Genomic DNA, 24,535 nt, shown 5'->3' on the forward strand with positions numbered 1-24,535 from the left:
TTTATTTATTTATTTATTTATTTATTTATTTATTTATTTATTTATTTTTTAAAGATTTTATTTATTTGAGAGAGAGAGAGAGAGAGTGACAGAGATAGTGAGAGAGAACACAAGCTGGGAGGAGAGGGAGAAGCATGCTCCTACTGAGCAGGGAGCCTGACATGGGGATCAATTCCAGGACCCTGGGATCATGACCTGAGCCAAAGGTAGGTGCTTTGTGTATGTGTATCAGCCACCCAGGTGCCCTGATAATGAGGATTTTAGGCTATATAGCAGAACAGTAGAATAGGTGGGACTTTGAGAATTCTTTGAGTAATAATGGGTAGGCAACTTCCTTTTCCTCTTACACTCAAAAGGATATATAGCTCCTTTAACAAAAGTCATGTAGAAGTCAATATTGAAATTCAAGGTCAATTTTGATTAATTAATTTATAAACATTTACTTTTAATTCCAAAGGGATTTGAAAAGCCAATCAAGTATGACTAAAAGTGTGTTGAGAGTCATAGAATTAATACAAAATGAGGGAGAAAGTAAGAAATTTTGGAGTATTCTTTAATGCAGAGAAATATGTCCTACTTCTTTGACGTTTTAGGTAAAGTTGGCATGTTCAATAATTTCTGCTCATGCATTTTATACTATGGAGGATCCCAACCCACGACTGGCCAAGTTAAGAGCATTCCCTTCATGTTGACTAGAATTATGGTTGTAGAACAAGTTGATCAATTATCTCATGCACATTTGTGTGGGAATAAAAGAGATCTGGCATGTATTTCTTTAAATATGTTGCCCAGATACATAAAGCTTATGAATAAGAAAAAGCTCTGTCTTTAAATCTGATTTTTATTGATCAATTGATTACTTTTCTCCACCTTCTCAGGTTTTTTTTCTAATGAAGATGAAATGTTAAAATATTGATGATAATAAGAAAGTAGACAGATAATAGAAAATTCAGAAAGAACCTAAAAATAAGAATTTTTAATGTGGTATTTATAAGTAAAAACATTGACCACAAAGAATTATATTATATTTAAAATTCTCAAAGGCTATCATTTCTTAACTTCTTTTAAAATTCTTTGTAAGTATTGCCTCAAATCAATTGGCTAGGTTTTATAATAAAAGACTGAAATATATTAAAACAAATAAATAAGATTTTTATTTAATAGACACTGTGATATGAGAAGGAAAATTGACCTGGTTTGCCAGTACTTTTCTAAGCAATTTTAATCAAATCATTTAACCTTTCTGGACCTCATTGCTTCTTTATCTATAGAATGTGTTTTACTAGATAAGCTCTAATATCTCTTATAAATTCTAACTATATTACCTTTTTTTTTTTTTTTTTGGAGAATGGATTGAATTCTTAAATATTGAGATATCACTAAAGCTGTTTTTCAGGTCCCATAATTTTGTAATTAATGGTCTAAAATTGTAGCCTTAGTGATAGAAGTGGTGATAACTATGGAAGGGAAAAGGTCAACCTGGAAAAGAACCTTTCCTTAAAAATTTTCTTTGCTTCAAGCGTCCCTGAATTTGTGAAAGAACACATGATTATTTCTTATAGTATGAAAATAGCATTTAGAACTCTTTAGGAATGGAAATTATTACTAGTTGAGAATGGTAATGAAATCATAATTGGAATTATAAAAAGTTTCAATTGTGGCCTCTTAATTTTATGAGATGGGAAGTAGAAAAAGAGATAGTTTGCCAGTATGCATAATAAGAAAGATTACTTTAATATTGTGCAAAAAATTTGGTTGAAACCTAGTGTCATATTTCTCTTGAAATGTAAAATATGATTCCTAGAGTATGAAAAGTTACTATTTTTATATCTATCTTGGCAATTAGAGGTATTTTTTTGATTTATTTTTTCTGTATTGCAAAAGTAATGCATGTACATTGCAAGATTTTGGAAAATATTTAAACTTGGAATGATATCATAAAATTTTAAGAATTATAAGCAGATTTCTTTTACTAAAAGTAACTAGTTTTCCAATGCTAAAATAGGAGTTATAACTGAATACGCCACAAAAATGGTTGTTAATGAAGCCTTTATATAGGTCCCTTAAGGAAAGATGTTTCAATAGTAGCATAACTTTATTAGATTTTAAAAATCATCTATGTCTGACAATCTTCTTAGCATTTAAAAATAAGGCTAATAAAAATGTACAATAAAAAAGCAAATAAGGCATGACCATCTCGATTTAAAATAATTTTATTTAATACCATGTAATATATATATATATACATATATATATTATCTGATGATGCATTCAACTGAAGAAGTGTGATATACTATATGTAATTTATGCTTCACCAAGGGTTTTATAATTGTTTTATCTAGGGCACCAAAGGAGATCCAGGATTTTCCCCTGGTCAAGCTGTTCCTGGAAAAAAGGTAATTAGTTGCCCATGGAAAAAAATCATGGTGATATATTTCAAGCATTAAAAAATCATTTTTACCTTTTTAAAATATAGATTTTACTTGATATCAGACAGAGGAGACAGAGAACTAGAGAAAGTATCAGACAGAGAAGATAGAGAACTTTAATGAAGGAGGAAATAATTGAAAAATAAATTATATCATCAGCTTAATGTCATCAATTAAAATCTTAACATTAATTTTATTGAGTGTCTACTATGGCCTACCATTGTGCTACCTGCTAGTTAGGGATGGGTGGGGTGAAAGATTAGAGCAGAATGTGGCCCTAATCTCAAAAATTTGCTGTTAAAGGGCATACACAAAATAATACATAAATTCTAATGCTATTTTGTGCCTTTTTTAGATTAGCTCCACATACTTTATCTTTTTTAAGTCCCCAGTAATTGTAAGAGAAGCAGTCATCATTATCTTGTTTTCCAGTTAAGAAAATAGAATTCATAGAATTTAAATGACTCATGGATAGTAAGTGGCTGAGTTAATGATATATTTGTTTGACTTTTTGTCTAGTATGCATTTCATTTTATTGTAATGCTGTCAAACATACACATTCACATTTAGGAAAAAGAAACTAACATTTTTAATAAAGCTAGCAACAAAAACTTTGTTAGGAGGAAGATCCTGTTTTCCAGTGAGGATGAGTAAAATTGGAGTCTTTAGGAATACATCTGGGCATCTCTATTTGGACAAGTACTTAATGAATGTGATACAATTATAGGATGTTTTTGTTTGTATGGTATACATTCACAAACTTTTAAAATCCCTGAATAATTTTGGTCGTTCCTGGGTTGAAATCTGATCTTTAATTGGCTTACAGAAACTCTTGTAAACTTAAAAAAAAAAAACAAAACCCCACACCATATTAATGAACTTTACAGGTATTATACCAACAAGTAAATCCTCAAAAAATTTTTAATCTAGAACCTTGAGAATTTTATTCCTGTGATGGAACTGAGTTCACTGAATATAAATATTTTAGAAAGAGAATAGAAATTTATTAGAAACATATTTTCATTGGTCCCTTTGTTATTGCAAGGAAAAATATCCTGCAATCTGAGAAACAAAATGCCATCTTTTAAAATGTTTAAATATAGAACATTTGATTTCTTACTTAAAATTTAGAAATTAGAGGTCCATTCTGTTTTGGTGACTGCTTTAAACAAACCCCCCAAATTAAGCATTCACATTTATATCAAATGCTTGGTTTTATCTTTACTTGTGGCTTCCTTGCACAAAATATAGGGTGGTTCAGAATGTGTACAGTATCTGTATAAAATATAGGGTGATTCAGCATTGGCATTGAGGCTTGGAAGTATGTCAGTCTTTTTTTCACTTTTTGAGTTACTCATATACTAATTGTGGTTAATGCTATATAGGAGTAAGGTAGTAAGATACAGGATTATTTAATAATATGTTGCCATTGAGCTTTAAGTGAAATCCAGCTTTTAAAATTGAGAGATGTATTTTTAAAATGGTAAAATTTAAAAACATTTCTTAGACACTGTATTTACATTAGATTGGGTTCAAACTGAGGAGGCAGGATATCAGTTATACACATACATTATGAATAAAAAAATATGAACATCATATTAGTGAGAGTTGAGGGGCTTGGAAAACAATTGTGTTTTATTTTTAATCACTTAGCCGTTTTTACAATAAATATATGGTCAGTGACGACACAAAAGAAGTGCAGGGGCTAGTCCTTCAGCATGGAACACATATTAAAGAATGTCTCTCATAGAGCATATTTAAGTGTTTAAGCCCTTTGGGGATCTCAGTGGCACACAAAAATAACTTTTAAATAGTGGTTTTCCCTTTTCTTTTCCTTTAAGTCAAGTGAGATATTATTCTCATTTTTCAGGGAGGAACTTTGAAGGGAAATCAAGTGATCCACCCATGATTAGATGTAGTAGAAGGAGACAAGCCTCCAATAACCTGTTTCCTAGTGCAGCTTTCTTTTCCCTCTATCAGAGTAAAGAATGTAAAAAAAAAAAAAATTATCTGTATAAAATGGTCATCCCATCACAAATGGAAGCCATCTTAGTAAAATGTCAAGAAGTATTAAAATTAGTACAAATGGAAAAGTACTTGATTGTTAATCATCAGAAACATTCTTTCCTGTTCTGATTGTTTAATTTGATGACATATTAAGGTACTTGATGCACTAAATATTAAACACAACACAGTCACTTAGGAATTTATTTAGGATTATTACCTAAGTACCCTTTTTTCTTTCACAACATTGTGTGTGTGTGGTTTTTTTGTTTTGTTTTGTTTTGTTTTGTTTTGTTTTGTTTTTCATGCACAATATATTTGTTGCAGCAGAAGGGGAAAGAAAGGGAAGTTAAGAAAAACCACTTGGAGCAAAGTGCCTCAAGATTACCTTCCTATTTCTTTTTGATGTTTTCTCCATGTCAATTCACACAGCCTCCTCTGTATCTCCCGCTGTCATCTCTACCCGCCAGACACTCCATCTCCCTCACATGAGTATACTTTCTCCCTCTTACCCTAAGATGGTCTCACAGGCCCTCATCAAAGCTGGGGAATCAGGAGGATGGACCGCCTTAATAGGTGAAGTCCCATCTGCTGGAGCCAAACACACGTCCTCCCAAAAAATTTTCACAGCATTTACTCCCCAGTGGTGCAGCGACCAATACCAGTGCAGCCCGGAAGCAGAAGTGTCCCTTTCTCTGGTGTGCCAGTGAACCCAGCCCTTGCTCCCCAACCCTGCCTTGAGGTTCCTAGTGGGAATCCTGCCAGGAGGCAGCCCAAGCCCTCCACAGCTGCCACACAAAGTGCTTGGAGAATTTTTAAGCAAACTTTTTTTTTTTTTTTTAAACACAGTAAACCTTGGAACTACAGGAATTTGGGGAGTGAGAGCATTCCTAGAGAAAAGAACATCAGGAAAAAAGGAGCAGGGTTATGGAGGCGGGGAAGTACAGTGGTACTCAGCATGGGAAGAGAGAAATAGCCTCAGAAAAAGTCGCAAAAGGACTCAGAAAGGAGATGGAACTTGAGGCGGATTGCGAAGATCAGAGATGAATGCAGTAAGATTTTGACGTCCAAGATGAAATCCGGCAGCAAGGGAATTCTAATTTTCATTTCCTTTTCATAACATTACACTTCTGTTTGTGTTTTGTTCTTAGGGCAATCAAGGCCTTTCTGGATTAATGGGGCCCCCTGGTATGCAAGGTAGTAAGGTAAGACTGGTAAGACATAATTTTACTTTGACATAATTGGATGTCATCTGGGTGTGGGAGTTCTTGAACTCTTAAAATCTCATTTTGAAGTTGTGCCCAAAGTCAATGTTTTAAATTCCTTTTCTCAGCGAAAGGGATTAGGATGGTGTCCTAATCCAGGAAAGTGGTGCCCACAAAAGGCAGTACCTTATGAAAAATAAAACCCTTCAGTTAATGATGGGGACAAAATTCAAATGAAGAAAGAAGTCAGTCACTGATAGAATGTTGAAGTTTTTCTTCTTTCTTTTTTAATATTAGGGCAGTAACCTACTTCTGAAACTCTGAAGTCACTTTTTAACTTTTATATGTGAAGTGAGGTAAACTTGGTTATAGGTAATAGTTTTGGCTTTTTTTAAATTTTTTTTATTTTTTTTTAAAGATTTTATTTATTTATTTGAGAGAGAAAGAATGAGAGACAGAGAGCACGAGAGGGAAGAGGGTTAGAGGGAGAAGCAGACCCCCCGCTGAGCAGGGAGCCCGATGCGGGACTCGATCCCGGGACTCCAGGATCATGACCTGCGCCGAAGGCAGTCGCTTAACCAACTGAGCCACCCAGGCGCCCTAGTTTTGGCTTTTTTAAAGTGTTCTTATTTCTTAGGAAATAATAATCTCTGCCATGATATATACACGAATGTGTGGCCTGAAGAGTAGGAAAGAAGTGAGGATTGGGGATAACTGGTAAAAAACAGTAGTAGTATGTATATGACTAGGCTTTTTCTGAGATAAAAAGTAATATTAACACAGCTGCTAGAATTATTTCATATAAAATATGTTGTGTAGTTTCCTGCATCTCCTCTATATATTCGGCTTGTTTTGTTTTCCCAAACACTGAGTTGTTGACTTTCTACAGGGGAAAAAGAAGATACAAAATATCTTTTAAAGTATTAAGGGCCCCAAAATATTGAAGGGCAGTATTTGACTTGGTATGGATATCTAAATACAAATAATAATAAGCTATGTTGATGTCTTAGTTGTTCATATTCCTTTCCTCTTGGGAGATTTATGTTGGAAGTGGTATTTAGGCTCTGGTTACTTGGTTCTAATCCCACCTGCCATTTTCTAGGGCCCAATGCCTTTGGGTAGGGTGCTTAACTTCTCTACCCTTCAGTTGCCTCATTTGTAAAATATGAAGATAATATTATGCACTTCATAGGGAGGTTTTGGGAACAAGGAATGAGATCATCCAAGTAATACAGTGTCAGACAAATAGCAAGCCCTAATAACTGTTAGCCATTAGCTCTTTATCTGGTTTTGGAAACATGACCTTGTTTGTTTTCCTTCATAACTCCTGCTAAAGGGCTGAATTTTAAAATGATGAAAAAGATTTTGATCTTATGGAGTGTTTTTCCTCCCACGACCACACTACCATTATTTTTATGGCCTTCAGACTAATCTTCAACATAGACATTGCTTAGAATCTGATCACTTCTTTGAGGTTGTTGGTTGCTCCCATGGAGACAGGAAACTGGAGTGTGATCATTTCTAACAGAATTGGTCTTGATATATAATCATGAATCTGTTTGATTAATGCTACTTAGTACACGTCTGAAGAAACTATACTGACAAATAGCGTCAAATAGAGACAATCTCATGAAAAGTATCGTAATTATTTTATTTGCTATTAAATATAGTTATTTCATCCTAAAGAATGATACTGCATATGACAGAAAAACTAATCATTACTTTCCAAAGTTAAATGATGCCTGTGGTTCATGAAATAAGCAATCCAGAGAAGGGAACTCTAAGTAAAGTTTGAGTGGCTATTGTGTAGAAGAGTATATAAGGAATTATCTATAGAGACAAATCTTAAAGGGCTAATTTTAACCATTAGAGCAGATTAGCATTTTAACTTTGAAATTGTGCTTACTTAAAGCAGAAGATATTAACTTCCAAAGACCTGTGCATGTATTATATGTCTTGGCTTATAAGTATTTTAAAATCTTAAGGTTAACATATACTTTTTGGTCTGTGTAAGTCTAATAAAGTGAAATACAGCATTATTTTAAGGTTTATTTTTATTTTAAACAAATCGGGTTATAGATGATCTTTCACAGACTTCTTTTCCTCTTATATGATTTTTGAAACTTTCAAAATCCACCTTTTTTATGTTAAAATCGATCATATAGAAGCCAGTGATCAATTAGCAGCTGTAGCTCAATTTTCTCTAGAGATAAAGTCAAGTTGAAAATATTTAATTAATTAATTAATTTATTTATTTATTTATTTAAAGATTTTATTTATTTATTGAGATAGAGCAAGAGTGAGAGAGCGAGAGTAAGAGAGAGAGCAGAAGGAGAGGGAGAAGCAGACGCCCTGCTGAGCAGAAAGCCCCACTCGGGGTTCAATCCCAGGACCCCAATCTCCTGACCTGAGCTGAAGGCAGCTGTTTAACCGACTGAGCCACCCAGGCGCCCTAAATTGAAAATATTTAGAAACCAAATTACTTTCTGATAAATGAAGCATTCATGGTTTACTATGATTTGATAGCAGTTTAGAACAATGTTGAAACATTTGAAATGATTTTGTAGTTTTTCTGAGGATTTTTCCTCTTTTTAAATACAGAGTGGCTATTAATAGAAACCATATACAGATTTTTAAAAAAATAAGTATTGCTAGGAAAAGGACATAAGGAGTCAATCTAAACCTAAACTAATTCTCCACATAGCACACTTGGGACAAATTTCTATCACACTATGGGCATGTCTTATTTTAAAATGAATATATAATAGAAGTATGTTCAAAATGAGCTTGATAGACTATTACTATGGTTTGTACAGAAGGGGAAAGGGCAAGACCAGTTATTAGGTAAAATGTTCTGGTACATCATGAGCTGTTTTTATGGAATTTACTAATTTTGGTTCATGTTTTGAAAAACCTAGGTCACTCTAGGTTACTTCCTGGCAAACAGGATCCATGCTAGAAGAATCTAGAATAATGGCTCATATTAGCTGTAACCTGGGACTCCTGTTTCTTTCATCCTTGCATTTCTACCCAGAGTGTCAGTGCTAGGTGAATTCTGAAGGTCAAGACAAGAACTCAAGTTATTCACTTTGTAAGTGAGAAATCTAAAATAAGCCCAGAGAGGTTAAGAGAATTAATTGCTCATGGTCACTCAAAATTATGGCAAGATCTAGAGATGAAACTTATTGCTACTGAATCCACTGTGCGTTTAACTATTCTTTGCATATTATGAGAGATAAACAAGATACTTGGGTTTTGATTAAGATGAAGTTTAGTACATCTTTTTATCTATTAAACTATTTTGTGAAGTATCATTATTTATTATGCTAATATCAATAGTAGCTATTTTATTATGTGCAATATTCTGGTTGCTCTGCTGAGCCCTGTTTCTTTTCATTTTAAAAACAACTCATTGTGGGGCGCCTGGGTGGCTCAGTCAGTTGAGGGTCCGACTCTTGGTTTCGACTCAGGTCATGATCTCTGGTGGTGAGATCAAGCCCCAGGTCAGGCTCTGCTCTCAGCATGGAGTCTGCTTGAGTTTCTTTGGCTCTCCCTCTGCCTCTCCCCCGACTCATGTGTGCACATGCATGCTCTCTCTCTCTCTCTCAAAGAAGTAAATAAATAAAATCTTTAAAAAAAAAAAAAAAACCTCATTGAGACAAACAGTATGTTTAGTATAAATCACTTACCCAATTATTAATTGGCTGAGTTAGGACTCAAATCCAAGCCTGTTTGACATATGACTGCTCTTATTAACTTCAAATACTGCTTCCCCATTAATAGATTAGTTTGTTAAGCTAGTTTTTGTTAGATGTGTATTTCAGTACTTTTCACTGTCCCAGGCATGTATGTAAGAGGAAGTAAAATTTTGTTTTCCATGAGAGCCAAGGGAACAGATATAGTTTTGGATGACAAATAATACTGACTTCATTATTCCTTTTTGCTGGGACTATCTGGAAATACTAAAATTCTTTTAATATAAACCACACTCAAGTAATCTTGAAATGGGTGCAAGAAAGACATGTGGAGCACAGTGAGAGCTCATGAAAACTGTTGAGATAAAGAGAAGGTTGATGTTGTAAACATTCTGAAAACTAGAAGTAATATTGAGAGAATGAAGTGAATAAATCAGTAGCCATGGTTTTTTTTCCCCCTCTTCAGTAGAGTTTATTTTGCTTCTTTCTTTCCTTCTTTTTTATTTCTCGCCTCTCAACTTTTTTTTTTAAAACCAGTATTAACATCTTAACAAGCACTGTGTTTCCCCAGATTGACTGGTTACACTGCCTTAATTTAGCCACTTTCATGTCCTCTTATTTTCCTAGGAACTAAAGCATGTTTTTACTTCTCACTAAGTGTCTAAATTTGTGCCAAAGGCAGATAAGTTGGATCCAGAGTGCATGCTGTGTTGGATGGAGGACAAGAGTCATAATTCTGAGCTTGGACTCCACACGGAGTTTTAAATTGTTTTTTAATATAGCCAATCAGTTTCTATATTAATATTGGAAGTCTGCTATTTAAAATTGTAAGAATATTAACAATGATTTCAATTGGAGCAGTTTTTCTAGAATCAAGAGGAGAAGCCAGATGGGAGCAGTTAAGCACATCTTAGCATACAGGCATATAACTCACAGCAATTGTGAAATATGATGCACACATTGTCATACAGATTTTTATGCATAATGTATGGCAGTATTTTTCTGAATATGAAAAATACTAACTACTATGGTTTTAGCAATAATTACAAATCAGTGTGAATTCTTATTCTGTTTTAATGGAATTATTTTCAATTATTTAATAACATTTCCATTACATATGAGGTCCACAGTAAATATCTTTATAAAGTTGGAAAGGAAAAAAACAGTGAAAGTATCAAGGGGAATGCACTGGGATTTATTAGTCACTCAAAAACTATACAGCTTTTCATAATCTATTTAAAGCAAGGACAGTACTAAGGAGCTAAAATACTGAATGTCCATGAGAACAACAATAAAAAATCAGGATTGGCATAAAATCGGTGACTGGGGGGCGCCTGGGTGGCTCAGTTGGTTAAGCGACTGCCTTCGGCTCAGGTCATGATCCTGGAGTCCCAGGATCGAGTCCCGCATCGGGCTCCCTGCTCGGCAGGGAGTCTGCTTCTCCCTCTGACCCTCCTCCCTCTCATTCTCTCTCTTTCAAATAAATAAATAAAATCTTTAAGAAAAAAAAAAATCGGTGACTGGAGAGAGAAATAAGGAGAGTTCTACTGTTTCTATAGAGTTATCTCTATAGATTATTTTCTCACTTGCCCACTCTCCTGGTAAAAACCTGCAAAGCTACACTTCACTTTGGGTTGGTTTCCAATCCAGGTGTAGTACTGAAAGTCTAATACAAATGCTGCTGCATAGGAGCTATGCTGGCACCACCGTGGCCAGCTCCTCCTCAATCCCCCGTTCCCACTAATTGAAGGGGACACAGAGGGCCAGGCAGTTTGGTACTAAGCTCCCCCACAGGCAAGCCAGTGGTTGCCAGAGTGGTGTAATTTGCGGGATTTTGAAAACTTCCCTGTGTCCAAAGATATTTTCCTCTGTCTGGCTTTTGTGATTGACATTTTAACAGTAAGGATAAACTCATTTGGCTAAAAGTATTTCAGTTTTCAGAAATTAAAAATAAAATTCTGTGTCCTCAGGAAAAGCTGCTATCTGTCATGTAGCACCATTTTGAGAATTAGTTTATCATACTCTTTTTCTCCATGAGAACTAGTTGAGAAGGACTGTTACTAGGGTTGATGGGACCAGAGTAAAAACTGAGTGCTGATTAAAGGAGGTTAGTGGGTCAGCGTTGCAAGGAGTTTGCAGCAAATGTTGGCACAAGTCTGTTGTATGCATGAGGGAAGTATGTTCCAAGAAGGGGAGGCAGGTAGAATAGAGAGGTTTGTGTGGTAGTCATCCTATAATTTGAGTCCCTTCAAGTTCTCCATTTATCTGGGATCCTCCTTCTATTTATTTGTTTTTTTAAAAAATTTAAACTTCTTATTCTTAGGACTTAAGGAAATGTATTGCCTTCCCCCAAGAAGTGCTTACATTCTCATAGGTATTGATTTTCATCTCATTCTGACTTCTTGCTTAGGGTTTCTTTTTTTATGGTCATCTTATCATAGTTTCTCAATTTTGCCATAGTTTCCTCTGGTTATTTTAGCCAAAACATGGTTATAGGCCTTTGTCTGTATTCCTCAAGGCATTGTTGCTATGAGTCCTGTAGTGTTTGACAAGTTTCATTGGAAAGTTGGAATTACCTAATCTGTAAACTAATGCTGTTATATTACAGAGAAATGAAATTTAATATTGATTTCAGACTACAGGGAAGTAGCAATGGCTAAAGGGAAATATATGAGTGACTTAGGTGTCCTTGTGTGCAAGGACTGTATTTTATTCACTGTGGTATCTCAGCCTAGTGTCTGGCGTGTATTCTTAGTGAGTGACTGAAGATTGCTGATCTTAAGTTTAATTGTGCCCTTTCACCCAATCCTAGTGGTCATCTTCTTCCTTAGTATCTGCTTTTCAAATGAGTGTCTTATTTTCCCTGGGTCCTCTTTTCAGGACTTCAGCCCATTTTTGGTAGTCTGAGTAGAACTAGTTAACCTGTTTACTAATCTCTCAGTGATGCTGCCTTTCACATGATTATATACAAGGTTAGCCCACCTTTGCCTCAGCTTCTTGACACTAGACAGAAGCAAAAGATCCAGGGAAATTGCCTCAAACAAAAGAGCAGTTTCCTTCTGGAGATAAAATCTGTCACTAAGTCTAGAATGCTACAGTTGTTTTAGTCATCTTTTTGCCTTGCAATTCATTCAGGAAACCAGTGTTATGTAAATAAGGTATAGTTCCTGTCTTCAAGTAGTTTACTGTCTAAAAAAGAAAGCACACTAAAGTAAATTACAAAGGTGAATTATGCCATGGCAAGGGCAAAAGTGAAGATATAAAAAGGTTATTATAGGCCATAGTTGAGGGTTATCCAAACTTCCAGGGGCAGGAGGTGGGAGAGTGTTTAGGGCACAAGAAAGGAGGCAACATCTGAACTGCATCTTGAGGATGAGCAGCAGTTATCCTGATGATACTGTAGTTAATAGACATGTGTATGTTGTCTAACACACAGGTGTCAGTGTAAAGAAAGGCTCAAGGGCAAGAAGGAGATAAGGCTTGAGGGGTGTTCAGGGGCCAACTTATAGAGGAACTTGTATCATGTATCACTCATATATATTAATTTGTCAGGTAATAGAGAGCTACTGGAGGGTTTTAAGAAAGGGAGTGCCAGAGGCAAATCATCTACTCTCCAGTTTCTTTGGCATTTTTGTGGGTTTTACAGAGGAATCCTTCTACTTTCTGAAACCTAAAGTCTATAGAAGAAGGCCCAAGGTAGAATGGTAGGGTGACAAATACAGAAGCTCTCTTATACCATAGGGGATGCTTTCTCATATGTAGGAAAAATCCTTATCTGAGTAAATATAAGTCCTTTCCATCTAGTGAAAAAAAAAATATATATATATATGTTAGGCATTCCTCACTTTGCATGATTCCCATGTACACAGATTTCAGTTACCATGTTTAATTAAATATCACCAGTCTCCCAGCAACGTGTTCCAAATTGCACTTACTGCAATTGTTAACTGTGATTAATTGCATAAAGTACAAATTTTGCTACTCTCTCTTCAGTCTACAAGACAAAATAAACTACAAAAACTACATAAATAACAGGTACGATCAGTCACATCATTTCATTCAGTCTCTTGGTGATTGTTCAAGGCACATCTGTTAGTCAGTTCATGCACAGACAGCAAAGTGTATAGTGTGTCGCTTCCTTGTCTCTCAGTGATAAACCTATGTGATATTTTACACAAATGGATAATCAAAAGATGTAATTTACCAACAAAGATGAGAGTATAGCAAAATAAAGGAATAGTGATAACAGAGGACTTAAAATTAGAATTGAACATAAATGGAATTATAGACGAAATAGCTGATCCTGGGACATGGCTGCCATTTGAGAGACTCTAGATGATGCAGCCAGAGGAACATAGTGAAGGTTAACTTTTTGGCATAAATGAGGAAAGAAAGGGTTGTGATGAATATGACAGAGATGTCCCAGAGGAGGTAACACCAGCAAAAAAGCTTCGCAGTAGAAGAACTTCTGGAACTATTTCATGACATTGAAAGTACAAAGGATAAAATGTTCAAAGTTGATCCAGACTTGGAAAGGAGTTTGACAGTTTGCCAAAGCATAGAAAATATGCTTGCTCAGTATGGTAATTTATACAAGAAGGCCAGCACTATTCAAACTACTCTTCATAAGTTTTTTCAAAGAAATGACACTTTTTCAATGTTTTTAATATTTTAAATTACATTGTACTCTAAATATTAATTTAACATTTTTTCATTTCCCTACACAATTGTAACTGGCAGAATTTTTAACATTTTGACAAAAATTTTTAAAAGTCACAGAACATTTGTAATTTTTCCCATTATTAATATTGCTTTGCATGGTTTTAGCTTGGATGATCAGTTTTATGGTCCTGTAGTACCATGCCAAGTGAGGATAGCCTGTACATAAATGGTACCACTATTTTCCTTATGGATAAACATTTTATTCACATATCCAAAATTTTAATTACTTGGGTCAAGTTCAGGTATATAACTTGAAATTTGTTTTTTCCCATCTCTTAATATTTCTGGTTTTGATTCTACTGTATCCACTGAATTTATTATTTAATCTGTTTTATAACAGGGTTTGTAAATTTTCTTATTGGCATTCCTTAAGGAATGTGTTCACATCAGTTTTTTTTCAATGTATTCATCCGAGAAAAATTGTATGTTGTTATTTACTGGACTTTTTTGTTATTCTTCCCATATGAGTATAGAAAACAGTGACTCAAGTAATATTTTCAAAAGACTATACTATAAACTAATTTTTAAAAATAAAATGTTAAGTCCCTAGACTGTAGCTATGCCAAAATTTAAATGTAGGCATTTTCCCCAGGAACTTATTCCCTTTGCTTTTAAAAACTTTACAGACTAGTATTTAAGTAGAAAATAAATATGGAGTATAGTCACAGATATCGGAAATAAGTGGAGGCCTTTCTACAATAGTGGTGCTAACTCCAGTGTATTATAGATATAATGTCACATTAAAAAGTAGCAAAGACATTCTTTGTCCTACTTATTTACCTTTCATTTTAACATTAAGAGAATTGAGATGTCATATTAGATACTTAGAATTAGAGTCTATTTTTGGGGCACCTGGGTGGCTTAGTCAGTTGAGTATCCAACTCTTGATTTGGGCTTGGTCATGATCTCAGGGTTGTGAGATGGAGCTCATCAGCATCAGGCTCTGTGCTCAGCAGGGAGTCTGCTTGAGATTCTCTCCCCACCCCCACACCCTCTCTGTCTTTCTCTCTCTCAAATATATAAATAAATAAATCTTAAGAAAAAAGAATTAGAATCTATTTTCTATTCAAGTAACTCAAATCCATTCAGGTCTTTCCATCAGTTCATTCTTTCATCCAAGACTCATCATTAATTAATTAATGGGCACTTTCTGTGAGCCAGGCACTGTTCTAGGCACTGAGGATACCACACTGAATAAAATAAAGAACTTCAGTTTAAACTCTGTAAGGAGCTTATATACCATCTCTTACTCCACCACTAAAATCTGATTTATAATTATCTTTCACTATACTATAAAAGCCTCCAACCTGATCCATTCTCTTCTATTCTACACATCTCAGAGTCTCTATCTTTATTTTATATCATATGCCTGAATCTGTTTTTTCTCTGATATATAAATCAATCTTACTTAAATTCTTCTTACGCCTCTAAGCCCAAATTGACTCATAAAATGCCTTTGTTTTTTATTCAGTGAAAGCTAAATTAAAAAAAAAAAAAGTAGTGACTTTCTTATAGACCTAAGTAACCACAGAATGCTAACAATAAAAGGAAATTCAGCTCTTCCCCTCACACTGCTAAGTACCTGAATTTTTCTTTCTTTCCTTCTTAAAAAAATAGTTTAACCTAATTAAAAAAAGGATTTGACTGACCTGACTTGTTCCTATTTAGGCAAAACTCTTTATTCCAAGTGACTTCATTGGCTACTGGCCAGACTTCATATTGGTCCCCCTTAGATCAAGTGTCATGTCCTGTGGCTGAGGTGGAGTAGGAGTGAGTTCATGAAGAAAAGATCATGACTGTTGCTGCCTCCTTATTAGAGTCTCTGGATATGGAACAATCTCTTCAAAGGAAATTTTACATACAGAAGATACCATGTTTAATATGTCTAGTTCACCATTATAAAGTATTTCAGATAAAGAAGTTGTACCACCTCTGCATTCTGTTTATCATGGGCTAGGGGAGGGAAGAAACTCTGGTTGGAAAAACATCTGGTAGCCAAAGAAAGGGAAGCATGTAGTTAGACTCAAGTATTCACAGAAATAAACATAAATAAGTAAATAAATAAACATGTACTTAAAAAAAAAAAAAAGGAAAAGGAAATAGGCTTATGACAGGGGTTTCTCTACCTATGTGCCTCTTACCCTGGCTCCTTGTTCCTCATCTTCCTGACACTTCTTGGGAGCTTCTTAGCACCCACCCTCCTAGAGCTGCTGTCCCATCCTAGGGAGCCACCACCGCTGCCTTAATGCTGAAGACATTTCTTATGTTCTATTATAAAAAGTGAAGAAACTTAGCTCTGATAATATTTTTACTTGTGGAATCTCACCTAACACTTGGACAACTGAGAACAGTATGTCTCATGTTTTGTAATTAGACTGATATTTAGGTATCTTAAAAAAAGTATAAACTCAGGGCAAAATTGAGCTAAAACTTTGGGTCTATTAGATGTTGTTGGTAAATGAGTAATTTTAATAACACCAAGTTTATGAAATATATAATTCCTTTGGTTGATTTGTCTTGGTGATCTATAATTAACATTTGTGTATATTGATGAGAATGAGTGTATTTGACAACTACGTGCATCTAGAATAAGTAGAAGGGCAGGATACTCAATTCTTGATAAATCTGTCAAACTGACATGATTCCACCTTGCTACCTGTATCACTTTGGTCAAATCATTTAATTCTCAGAACTGTTTTGTTATCTGTAAAAATAGGGGAAATATCTACTTTGTAGGACTGCCATCGAATCAACAGAGGTATTTGGAAGTGGCTGGTACAACATCTGGCACATAGTAGCTCAGTGAAGTTCCTTTCTTCCTTTTCCCGCCTCTTTTTTCCCCTCCTTCTTTCTCATGACCACTTCTCCGTTCTCTTGTTAATAGTCTAAACACAAAAGGACCAAGCTCCCACAGGACAGTCCTTCTCCTCTGCCCTCTTGTTTTTTCCTTTTGTTACCTCATTGTGGCTAATACGCTTACATATAATATAGAGATAACACAAAAATCTGTCTTTAAACTTATTTTCTTAGTTTTTCCAGTCTTTTCTCTGGTTCCCAAGAGACCTGTTTACTTCAGCATTTTATTGTTGCTTTAAGTTTAACATATCAGAAGCTGCTTAAATCACTTCCTTATTTTTCAAATAGGCGCCCTCTTCTAATTTCCTCATTGTCTAGCCAAAGCATTACTTCCTTCTCTAATTCATTAATACAAATTGATAAAGCCCTCAGTGATTAATCCTGAATGATTCTTTGACTCCATTTTTCTATATCCTGAAATTCTAAAAACTTAACCTTCAGTTTGCAGTACATTAATTTCAAGTTTTTAATATTTGTAAGCTCAAAATTATTTCAGTTTTTGAGTTAGAATTTGCTTAAAATCATACGAGGTTCTCTCTCTCTCTTTTTGATTTATTTATTTTTTTGAGAGAGAGGACACACACACACATACACACACGCATGCTTGAGGGAGAGGGGAGGAGGGAAAAAAGCAGACTCCTACTGAATGCAGAGGCCTATGCATGGCTCCATCTCAAGACCCGAGATCATGACCTGAGCCGAAACCAAGAATCAAATGCTTAACCAAATGAGCTACACAGGTGCCCAGAAGTCCTATAAGATTCCTAAGAAAAGGAAATTTTTCTTGTTGTTTTGTATATGTCAAAACCTAGTAAATGGTTGATTTACTGATTATTGATTAGAGCTATAAAAATAAACTCCAAAGTGTTCCTTTATTTCTTTCTTCCTGTTCTTTTGTTTAGCTTCCTTCATCTTGCTCACAGATCTTTCTAGAAGAAAAAGAATATTATCTATTTTATATCTTAGGGTATTAGTAATGGAGATTAAAGATTTGATTTGGGTTCTATTATATGGAAAAAAATTTTTGATACTAATTTTTTAGCTCTATAAAACCCCTTTTTTTCATAGGACCCATGAGCAGCCTCTTTGGTTTTTCTTAGGTCATTCATGGAGTGTGGTGACAATGATTTGGATTAGAGAAATGGCCAGATTATGGTCCAGTTTTTCAGTAATTACAAATAGATTATGTCTGAGGGCATTTTGCTTCAGCATTAATAAACTAAAACCAACTTGACAGAGTCTGATTTGGGCTTTGTGCTGAGCATGGATACTGCTTAGGATTCTCTCTCCCTCTTCCTCCTGCCCTCCTTGCTTCTCTAAAAACAAACAAACAAATAAATAAATAAATAATAAATAAATAAATAAATAAATAAATAATAAACTAAAATCAACTTTTAAAAAGCTTCAGTAAGATTTAACAGATCCATTGCTGGGTACCAGCTTTATATAAAAGATACTGTTTTTATTCTCTATTCAATAGTATGCTACCATTTTTGTTGATAGTAACAAATAATTCAAATACTCATATTAAAAAGATAAATAAGAAATAAATTATAAATATGCTTTGATGAGGAAACCAAAAGTTGGGATAAAAACAACTTAGAACCTTTGTTTAGTTTTTGGCTTGTATGAGCTTATGGTTCATAGCATGTCTTCACCTTTAACCTTGCAGGGACTCAAAGGCTATCCAGGGCTCCCAGGACTCCAAGGTGAACCAGTAAGTACTTCATTTATAAAACCTGTATCTTCTCCAATAAAAAAGACACACATTAGTGAACTCCATTGAGAGATTATTTTTCCCCACTTATTAAATTTCCTTCTCAATGATTTTCACTCTCTTTAGTGCAAGACAGACTTTTTCAATTGATCATGTTAGAGGTTTATTTTTGTTTTTTCCTGAATCCCTGACTGACTTTAACTATCTGCCTGAGATGTTCCAGAACAGCAGTTCTTAAACTTTTGAGGTTCACAAGCCCCTCTGAGAATGTTTTAAATGCTATGAACTCTTTCCCCAGAAAACACACGTATTCATGCACATGAATGCACACACGCACACACACACTTATTTATTTTTATTTTTTGTTTCCATTTTTTCTTTCACACATTTGGTTTTTTTTTTAAGATTTTATTTATTTGAGAGCGTGCTTGTGCACGTGCACACACACACACACACACACGAGTGGAAGGGAGGGGTGGAGGGAGAGGGAGAAGCAGATTCCCCACTGAGCAGGGAGCCTGATGCGGGACTTGATCCCAGGACCCTGGGATCATGAATGGAGCCGAAGGCAGATGCTTAACCGACTGAGCCACCCAGGCGCCCCACACATTTGATTTTTTATACAGTTTCAGGGGTTTGCCTATTTACAAAAGCCTATTAATAGCTGTTAATTTCCTGACCTTTGCATAAGGGAATGCAAATAAATTTTAATAAAAATCCAAATTAGAATAGCACATATGTTATTGTCCATTATACACATATGCACATATTTAAAGTCAGAATAGTTTGGGAACTATTTAGTTTTTAATCATGTTATTCTTTCTCTCTCCCACCAGAAAATAATGTATCATATGTCATAGGGAAAAAAATAAAGCCATATCTCTTGTTTTCAATACAGTATATATTAGGTCAGTATAAATAAAGCAGTGAAAAGGATAAGAGATAAGAAACTAACTAGGGTGATGGACACCATTATTGGAGATTCAGCAAAGAGCCTCAGGAAGCCCTAAAGAGAGCTCCAGAAAGAAATGTGATAGAATGTCCCTGAGGGAAAGATATAAATGAAATAAAGCTCATTTTCTCTTTCATTCATGTTAAGTGGGACAGTATACACTGTTCAGTCCTGAGGCACAGTTTTTCAAGATTACTAATTACTAGAAATAGCAAGTAAAGCAATATATGTATCCGTAACAAGCGCAATCTCAGTTTCTTGAAGATCAAACAAGTGCTAAAAAGCATTTATGGGAAAAAAGTCAGAAGGACAGGAAGGATTAGTCCCTGGGGAGAAAAAAAAAATCTCTTGGGGCACCTGGGTGGCTCAGTCGTTAAGTGTCTACCTTCTGCTCGGGTCATGATGTCGGGGTCCTGGGATCGATCCCTGCATTGGGCTCCCTGTTCCATGGGAAGCCTGCTTCTCCCTCTCCCGCTCCCCCTGCTTGTGTTCCCTTTCTTGCTGTGTCCCTCTCTCTCTGTCAGATAAATAAATAAAACCTTAAAAAAAAATCTCTAGAAAACTGCTTTGACACAAATGTCTGGGTTCTAATAAAGAAAACCTAATATTTCACAAGTAAATGAAAAATTGACCATGTTAATACTTACAAGTGTTCTCACAGCTGCTCTATAACCTAGTTCTTAGTATACTTATTATTGTTCTGAGAGTGGTGTGCATTTTAGAAGAGTCTAAAATCAGTTTTAAAAGTTGGAAAATGTATTTTGGAGCAGTTATGGCTTTCCATTCTGTTTATTTCCAGAAAAAAGGCAAAATTGGTGGTAACTGTGAAATACATCTAAAATCATTTTGCATTTTAACTGTGAACACACTGGATATTAAGAGGAGCATAACTAATTTGCTAGGAGACATTTACTTCTGAAAAATTTTGTAAATATCTATAAATTGGTCAATAAGCATTTGGAAAATAATTTTATCATCTGTGCAAGTGCCAGTAATAAGAGCTGTCATTTACTGAATTCTTATTAATTGCTAAACTATACCTACTATCAACTATAACTTCTAGTAGTATAATTATTTATTGAGTATTTCCATATGTTAACTAATTTAATGCATGGCAATGCTAAGGATTGTTGCAGTTTCTCCCACTTTTAAATATATTTCTACACATTGTTCTGTTTTCTCCACACAATAATCCTGTGACCTAGATATTATTATTCTTTTTTTTTAAGATTTTATTTATTTATTTGACAGAGAGATAGAGAGATAGCACAAGTAGGCAGAGTGGCAGGCAGAGGGAGAGGGAGAAGCAGGCTTCCTGCTGAGTAGGGAGCCCGATGGGGGGGGGGCTCGATCCCAGGACCCTGGGATCATGACCTGAGCCGAAGGCAGCCGCTTAGCCGACTGAGCCACCCAGGCGCCCCTAGATATTATTATTCTACTTTACTAATTCTACTTGGTAGCAGTGCTGGGATTCCCAGTGAAGTCTTGATTTTCTCAGAATGTGTGCTTTTAATTCTTGGTGTTAGAAGTAGGATTGGGGCAAGTTTCCTATTCCTGATTTCTCCAGGGTCTAGAGATAGATCTTTGTGTCTAAATTGCTCCATTCGATCTATAGATTTAAGTGGGCCAACTTTTTTGTTTTTAACCATTTTTAAGTGCATAGTGAATTTTAAGTTGTAGTGTTTGCTTTGAGTTTCATTTGAGCTTCTGTGGTTGTCATAGTGATTTTAGGGTGTGGTTTGCTTATACATGTTTATGCCATATAAGACTGCTGAAGGCTTACTTGTTTACTTTGTCTACTGCCATTCCAGGATAGCAGAATTTAGCCATCCCCAAGAATTCTTTTGTGTATTTCTCTTTGCAGCTGGAATGTGTTAGATCTCTACATGTTGCCTTAACACCTTTTATGAAAATCCATTCAAAATCAGATTTCCTTTATGTCTTAAAACAGATCGCTTTTTAATAGAGCTTAATTAATCTAATTTGGCTAGGAGAGGAATGAAAGGGATGGTGGTTGGTCTTAGCCAGACAGTGACCTACAGAATAAAAACAGCCCTTTTAATTTGCTTCACTCCTTTCTAATGGCATACCCAAATATAAGGTTTTGTGAATGTCTGGATATAGGCCTGTGTATTTTAGAATTGGATGAAGCATAAAGGAAGCAATTGTAAATAGACTGGAGCGAATCTCATAATTAGAGGGCTTTCCCTAGAGTACTATTGGAAGTTATGTACACTTTAGAACTACGCTAGGGAAGCAGCCTTAGATGGTGGTCTCTGGAATTAGACATGCTTATTCAAATCCTCGCTTCCCATGTACTAGCTGAGTGACTTTCCACTGGTGACAGACACTGTATGTTTCATTTTGTAATCTATAAAATAGGGATAATGGCACCTACCTTATAGGGTTTAGGCAGATTAAATAAGATAATTCATATAAAATACTTAAAATAGTGCCTGGCATATGATAGGTGCTAAATGAATGTTATGGGAATATGATATTATATATTGAGCATGTTTTTAATAAGGTGATATTTAGTACAGAAATATGGTTTCTGAAATTCATAGGATAAATCTCTCCATATGTAGATAAGAATTTTATTCTGTACTTCTCAGAAAGCCACTGTTTTATCTACATTCTGTTAAATTGTCCATTGTCATATATATATATATATATATATATATATATATATATATATACACACACATAGCACTGCCAAGCTGTGACTCAAGTTTTTATAACTCTATTAAAAAATAACGCTTGTTATACAGTCTTAACTCTATAAATTGGTCAATAAGCATTTGGAAATATATATATATTATATATATATAATGGATGAATGTCTATACGTATATAGTACATATATATGTATGTATGTGTGTGTGCATGACATGACAACTTTTGTCAGATTGAGTTCATATTCGGGCTCTGCTACTTACTCACTGTGGCATCTTGGGCAAGTTTCATAACTTCTCTGTATCTTACTTTCTTCAAATGTAGAATAGAGAAAATAGTATCTATCTCATAGATGTAAAGCTGATGTAATGTGCTTGGCATAGTGAGTGGCACATAAAAAGGGCTCAGTAAATGGTAATTGTTGGAGGAAGGGGAGAGGAGGAGGGAGAGAAATGAGAAGAGAACAAAATTGAGAGAGATTCTGAGAAAAGTGGACATAAAGATACATTAGGAGTCTTCATGTCTAATAAAATGTTCATCTGTGATTCTCCAATTGCCTTTTCCTTTGTCTGTTCTTACTATAGATTTTCCAAATTTTTAGGAATTTTATAGTGTTTTTGTGCTTAAACTGAAAGTAACACTCTTCTGTGTGCTTCAGAGCAGAAGGGCAAAGGGCTAGTGTCTTTCATCTCTTACAAACAACAAGAAGGAAATGATTTTTACATAATAAATAAATAATCTATGAAATTTAACATTGCTGTCACCAGCTGAGGTTAAGTAAAGGCAGTTCAACATATAGTCTTCTGGCATTTCCTTGGTTCAAGAATTATTTAATACACCTAAACTCTGGATAAACTAATGAATGAATTTATCAATGAAAGAAAAGTAAAAACAAAGTGGAGGTATTTCTTCTCACTTGACCCCCGCCCCCCCGGTTCTGTAGCAAGTTTCCTTTCTTATGCCTTTGAGTCTCCTTTCTTCAGCAAACCTTGTTTTAAAATTAAAAATACAAAGTTGTCAATTTAAAATGAGTTTACCGTCCAAAGTTAGTTTGAATTTTTAGATGGATCTATGTCATGATAAAGGTACTTACCACTTAATATCCATTTCTTAATCAGACTTGCGGTAAGAATGAGTTTACTTTAGGAAGGAAGAAGAGGTTTGCTCTGAGGTTCACTGCCCCTTTTAGTCTTCTGGGCCTCATGCTTAGACATTTAAGGAGAGTTGTGAGATGATTGAGATAAGAAGGAATTCAATGTAAAAAGACACTGGTTATTAGGAAATGTATCAACTCCTTTTCTAGAATAAGTGTCTTCTTTATGTAGTGCTGGATTTTCCATCCTAGATTTATCATTATAAATAGTCTGTGTCTCATTTAAGGCCCCTAATCTGACAGTTTTATTTTTTTATTTAATAATTTTGGCTCATTTTTATTTCAAATAGGTGATTTCAGTCAGATAAACAATGTGCAGGACCCTTAGTACTTTTATGGGGGAAAATTTCTTTATAAACTTGGGTATTATAATTGTGCCAAATTTGTTTCCTTGGGCTTCTTTTGATTTTGTTGTATTGTTTTATTTATTTTATTTTTTATTTCAGGGAATTCTAGGATTCACTGGTAATATTGGTTCACGTGGTTACCCTGGCAGGCAGGTGAGGTAACTATATTTACATTTCTCCTTTTATGTTCCTTTTCATTAATGCATTGTATGTTCTGATTTTCAGAGTTAGTGTTCAAATAATAATTGGTTTATTTCTATTAAATAATGAATTACTCATGGCAAAATAATTTCAAAATTAAAATTGTAAAAATCTTTAAAAATGTTACTGTAGAAAGTTTTGTTTAAAATGGGAGTAGGGTTTTTAAACATGTGTGGAAACTTCAAAATTAAAATGCCCAAGGGTCTAATAAGATTTTAAAACAATCCTGCCACTGATTTTACAATACTGCCACTCATTATAGTGAAGTAATGGTAAGAGTTAAGACTGTATAACAAGCGTTATTATTTTTTTTAAAGATTTATTTATTTATTTGAGAGAGCGAGAATGAGAGAGAGAGAGAGAGTACATGAGAGGGGGGGAGGGTTAGAGGGAGAAGCAGGCTCCTCGCCGAGCAGGGAGCCCGATGCGGGACTCGATCCAGGGACTCCAGGATCATGACCTGAGCCGAAGGCAGTTGCTTAACCATCTGAGCCACCCAGGCGCCCTGTTTGTTTATTTTTCTATTCATAGTCCTGCACCACACTGTTTTAATTATCAGGGTTTTATAAAATGTTTTA

The 24,535-nt window shown here is 34.9% G+C and overlaps 1 protein-coding gene across 1 annotated transcript in view; it reads left to right on the forward strand.

The window, feature by feature from the left end:
* The window catches only part of COL24A1 (collagen type XXIV alpha 1 chain), a 391,807-nt gene that overhangs the window by 74,962 nt on the left and 292,310 nt on the right, over positions 1-24,535 (forward strand). The window contains exons 7-10 of the mRNA XM_035018127.1: positions 2,343-2,396; positions 5,585-5,638; positions 18,584-18,628; positions 23,856-23,909. Coding sequence (XP_034874018.1) covers positions 2,343-2,396; positions 5,585-5,638; positions 18,584-18,628; positions 23,856-23,909 — 207 coding nt within the window. The remainder of the gene's footprint in view (positions 1-2,342; positions 2,397-5,584; positions 5,639-18,583; positions 18,629-23,855; positions 23,910-24,535) is intronic.

Source organism: Mirounga leonina, unplaced genomic scaffold, assembly GCF_011800145.1.
Source record: "Mirounga leonina isolate KUSES-001 unplaced genomic scaffold, KU_Mleo_1.0 Mir_173, whole genome shotgun sequence".
Taxonomy (NCBI): domain Eukaryota; kingdom Metazoa; phylum Chordata; class Mammalia; order Carnivora; family Phocidae; genus Mirounga; species Mirounga leonina.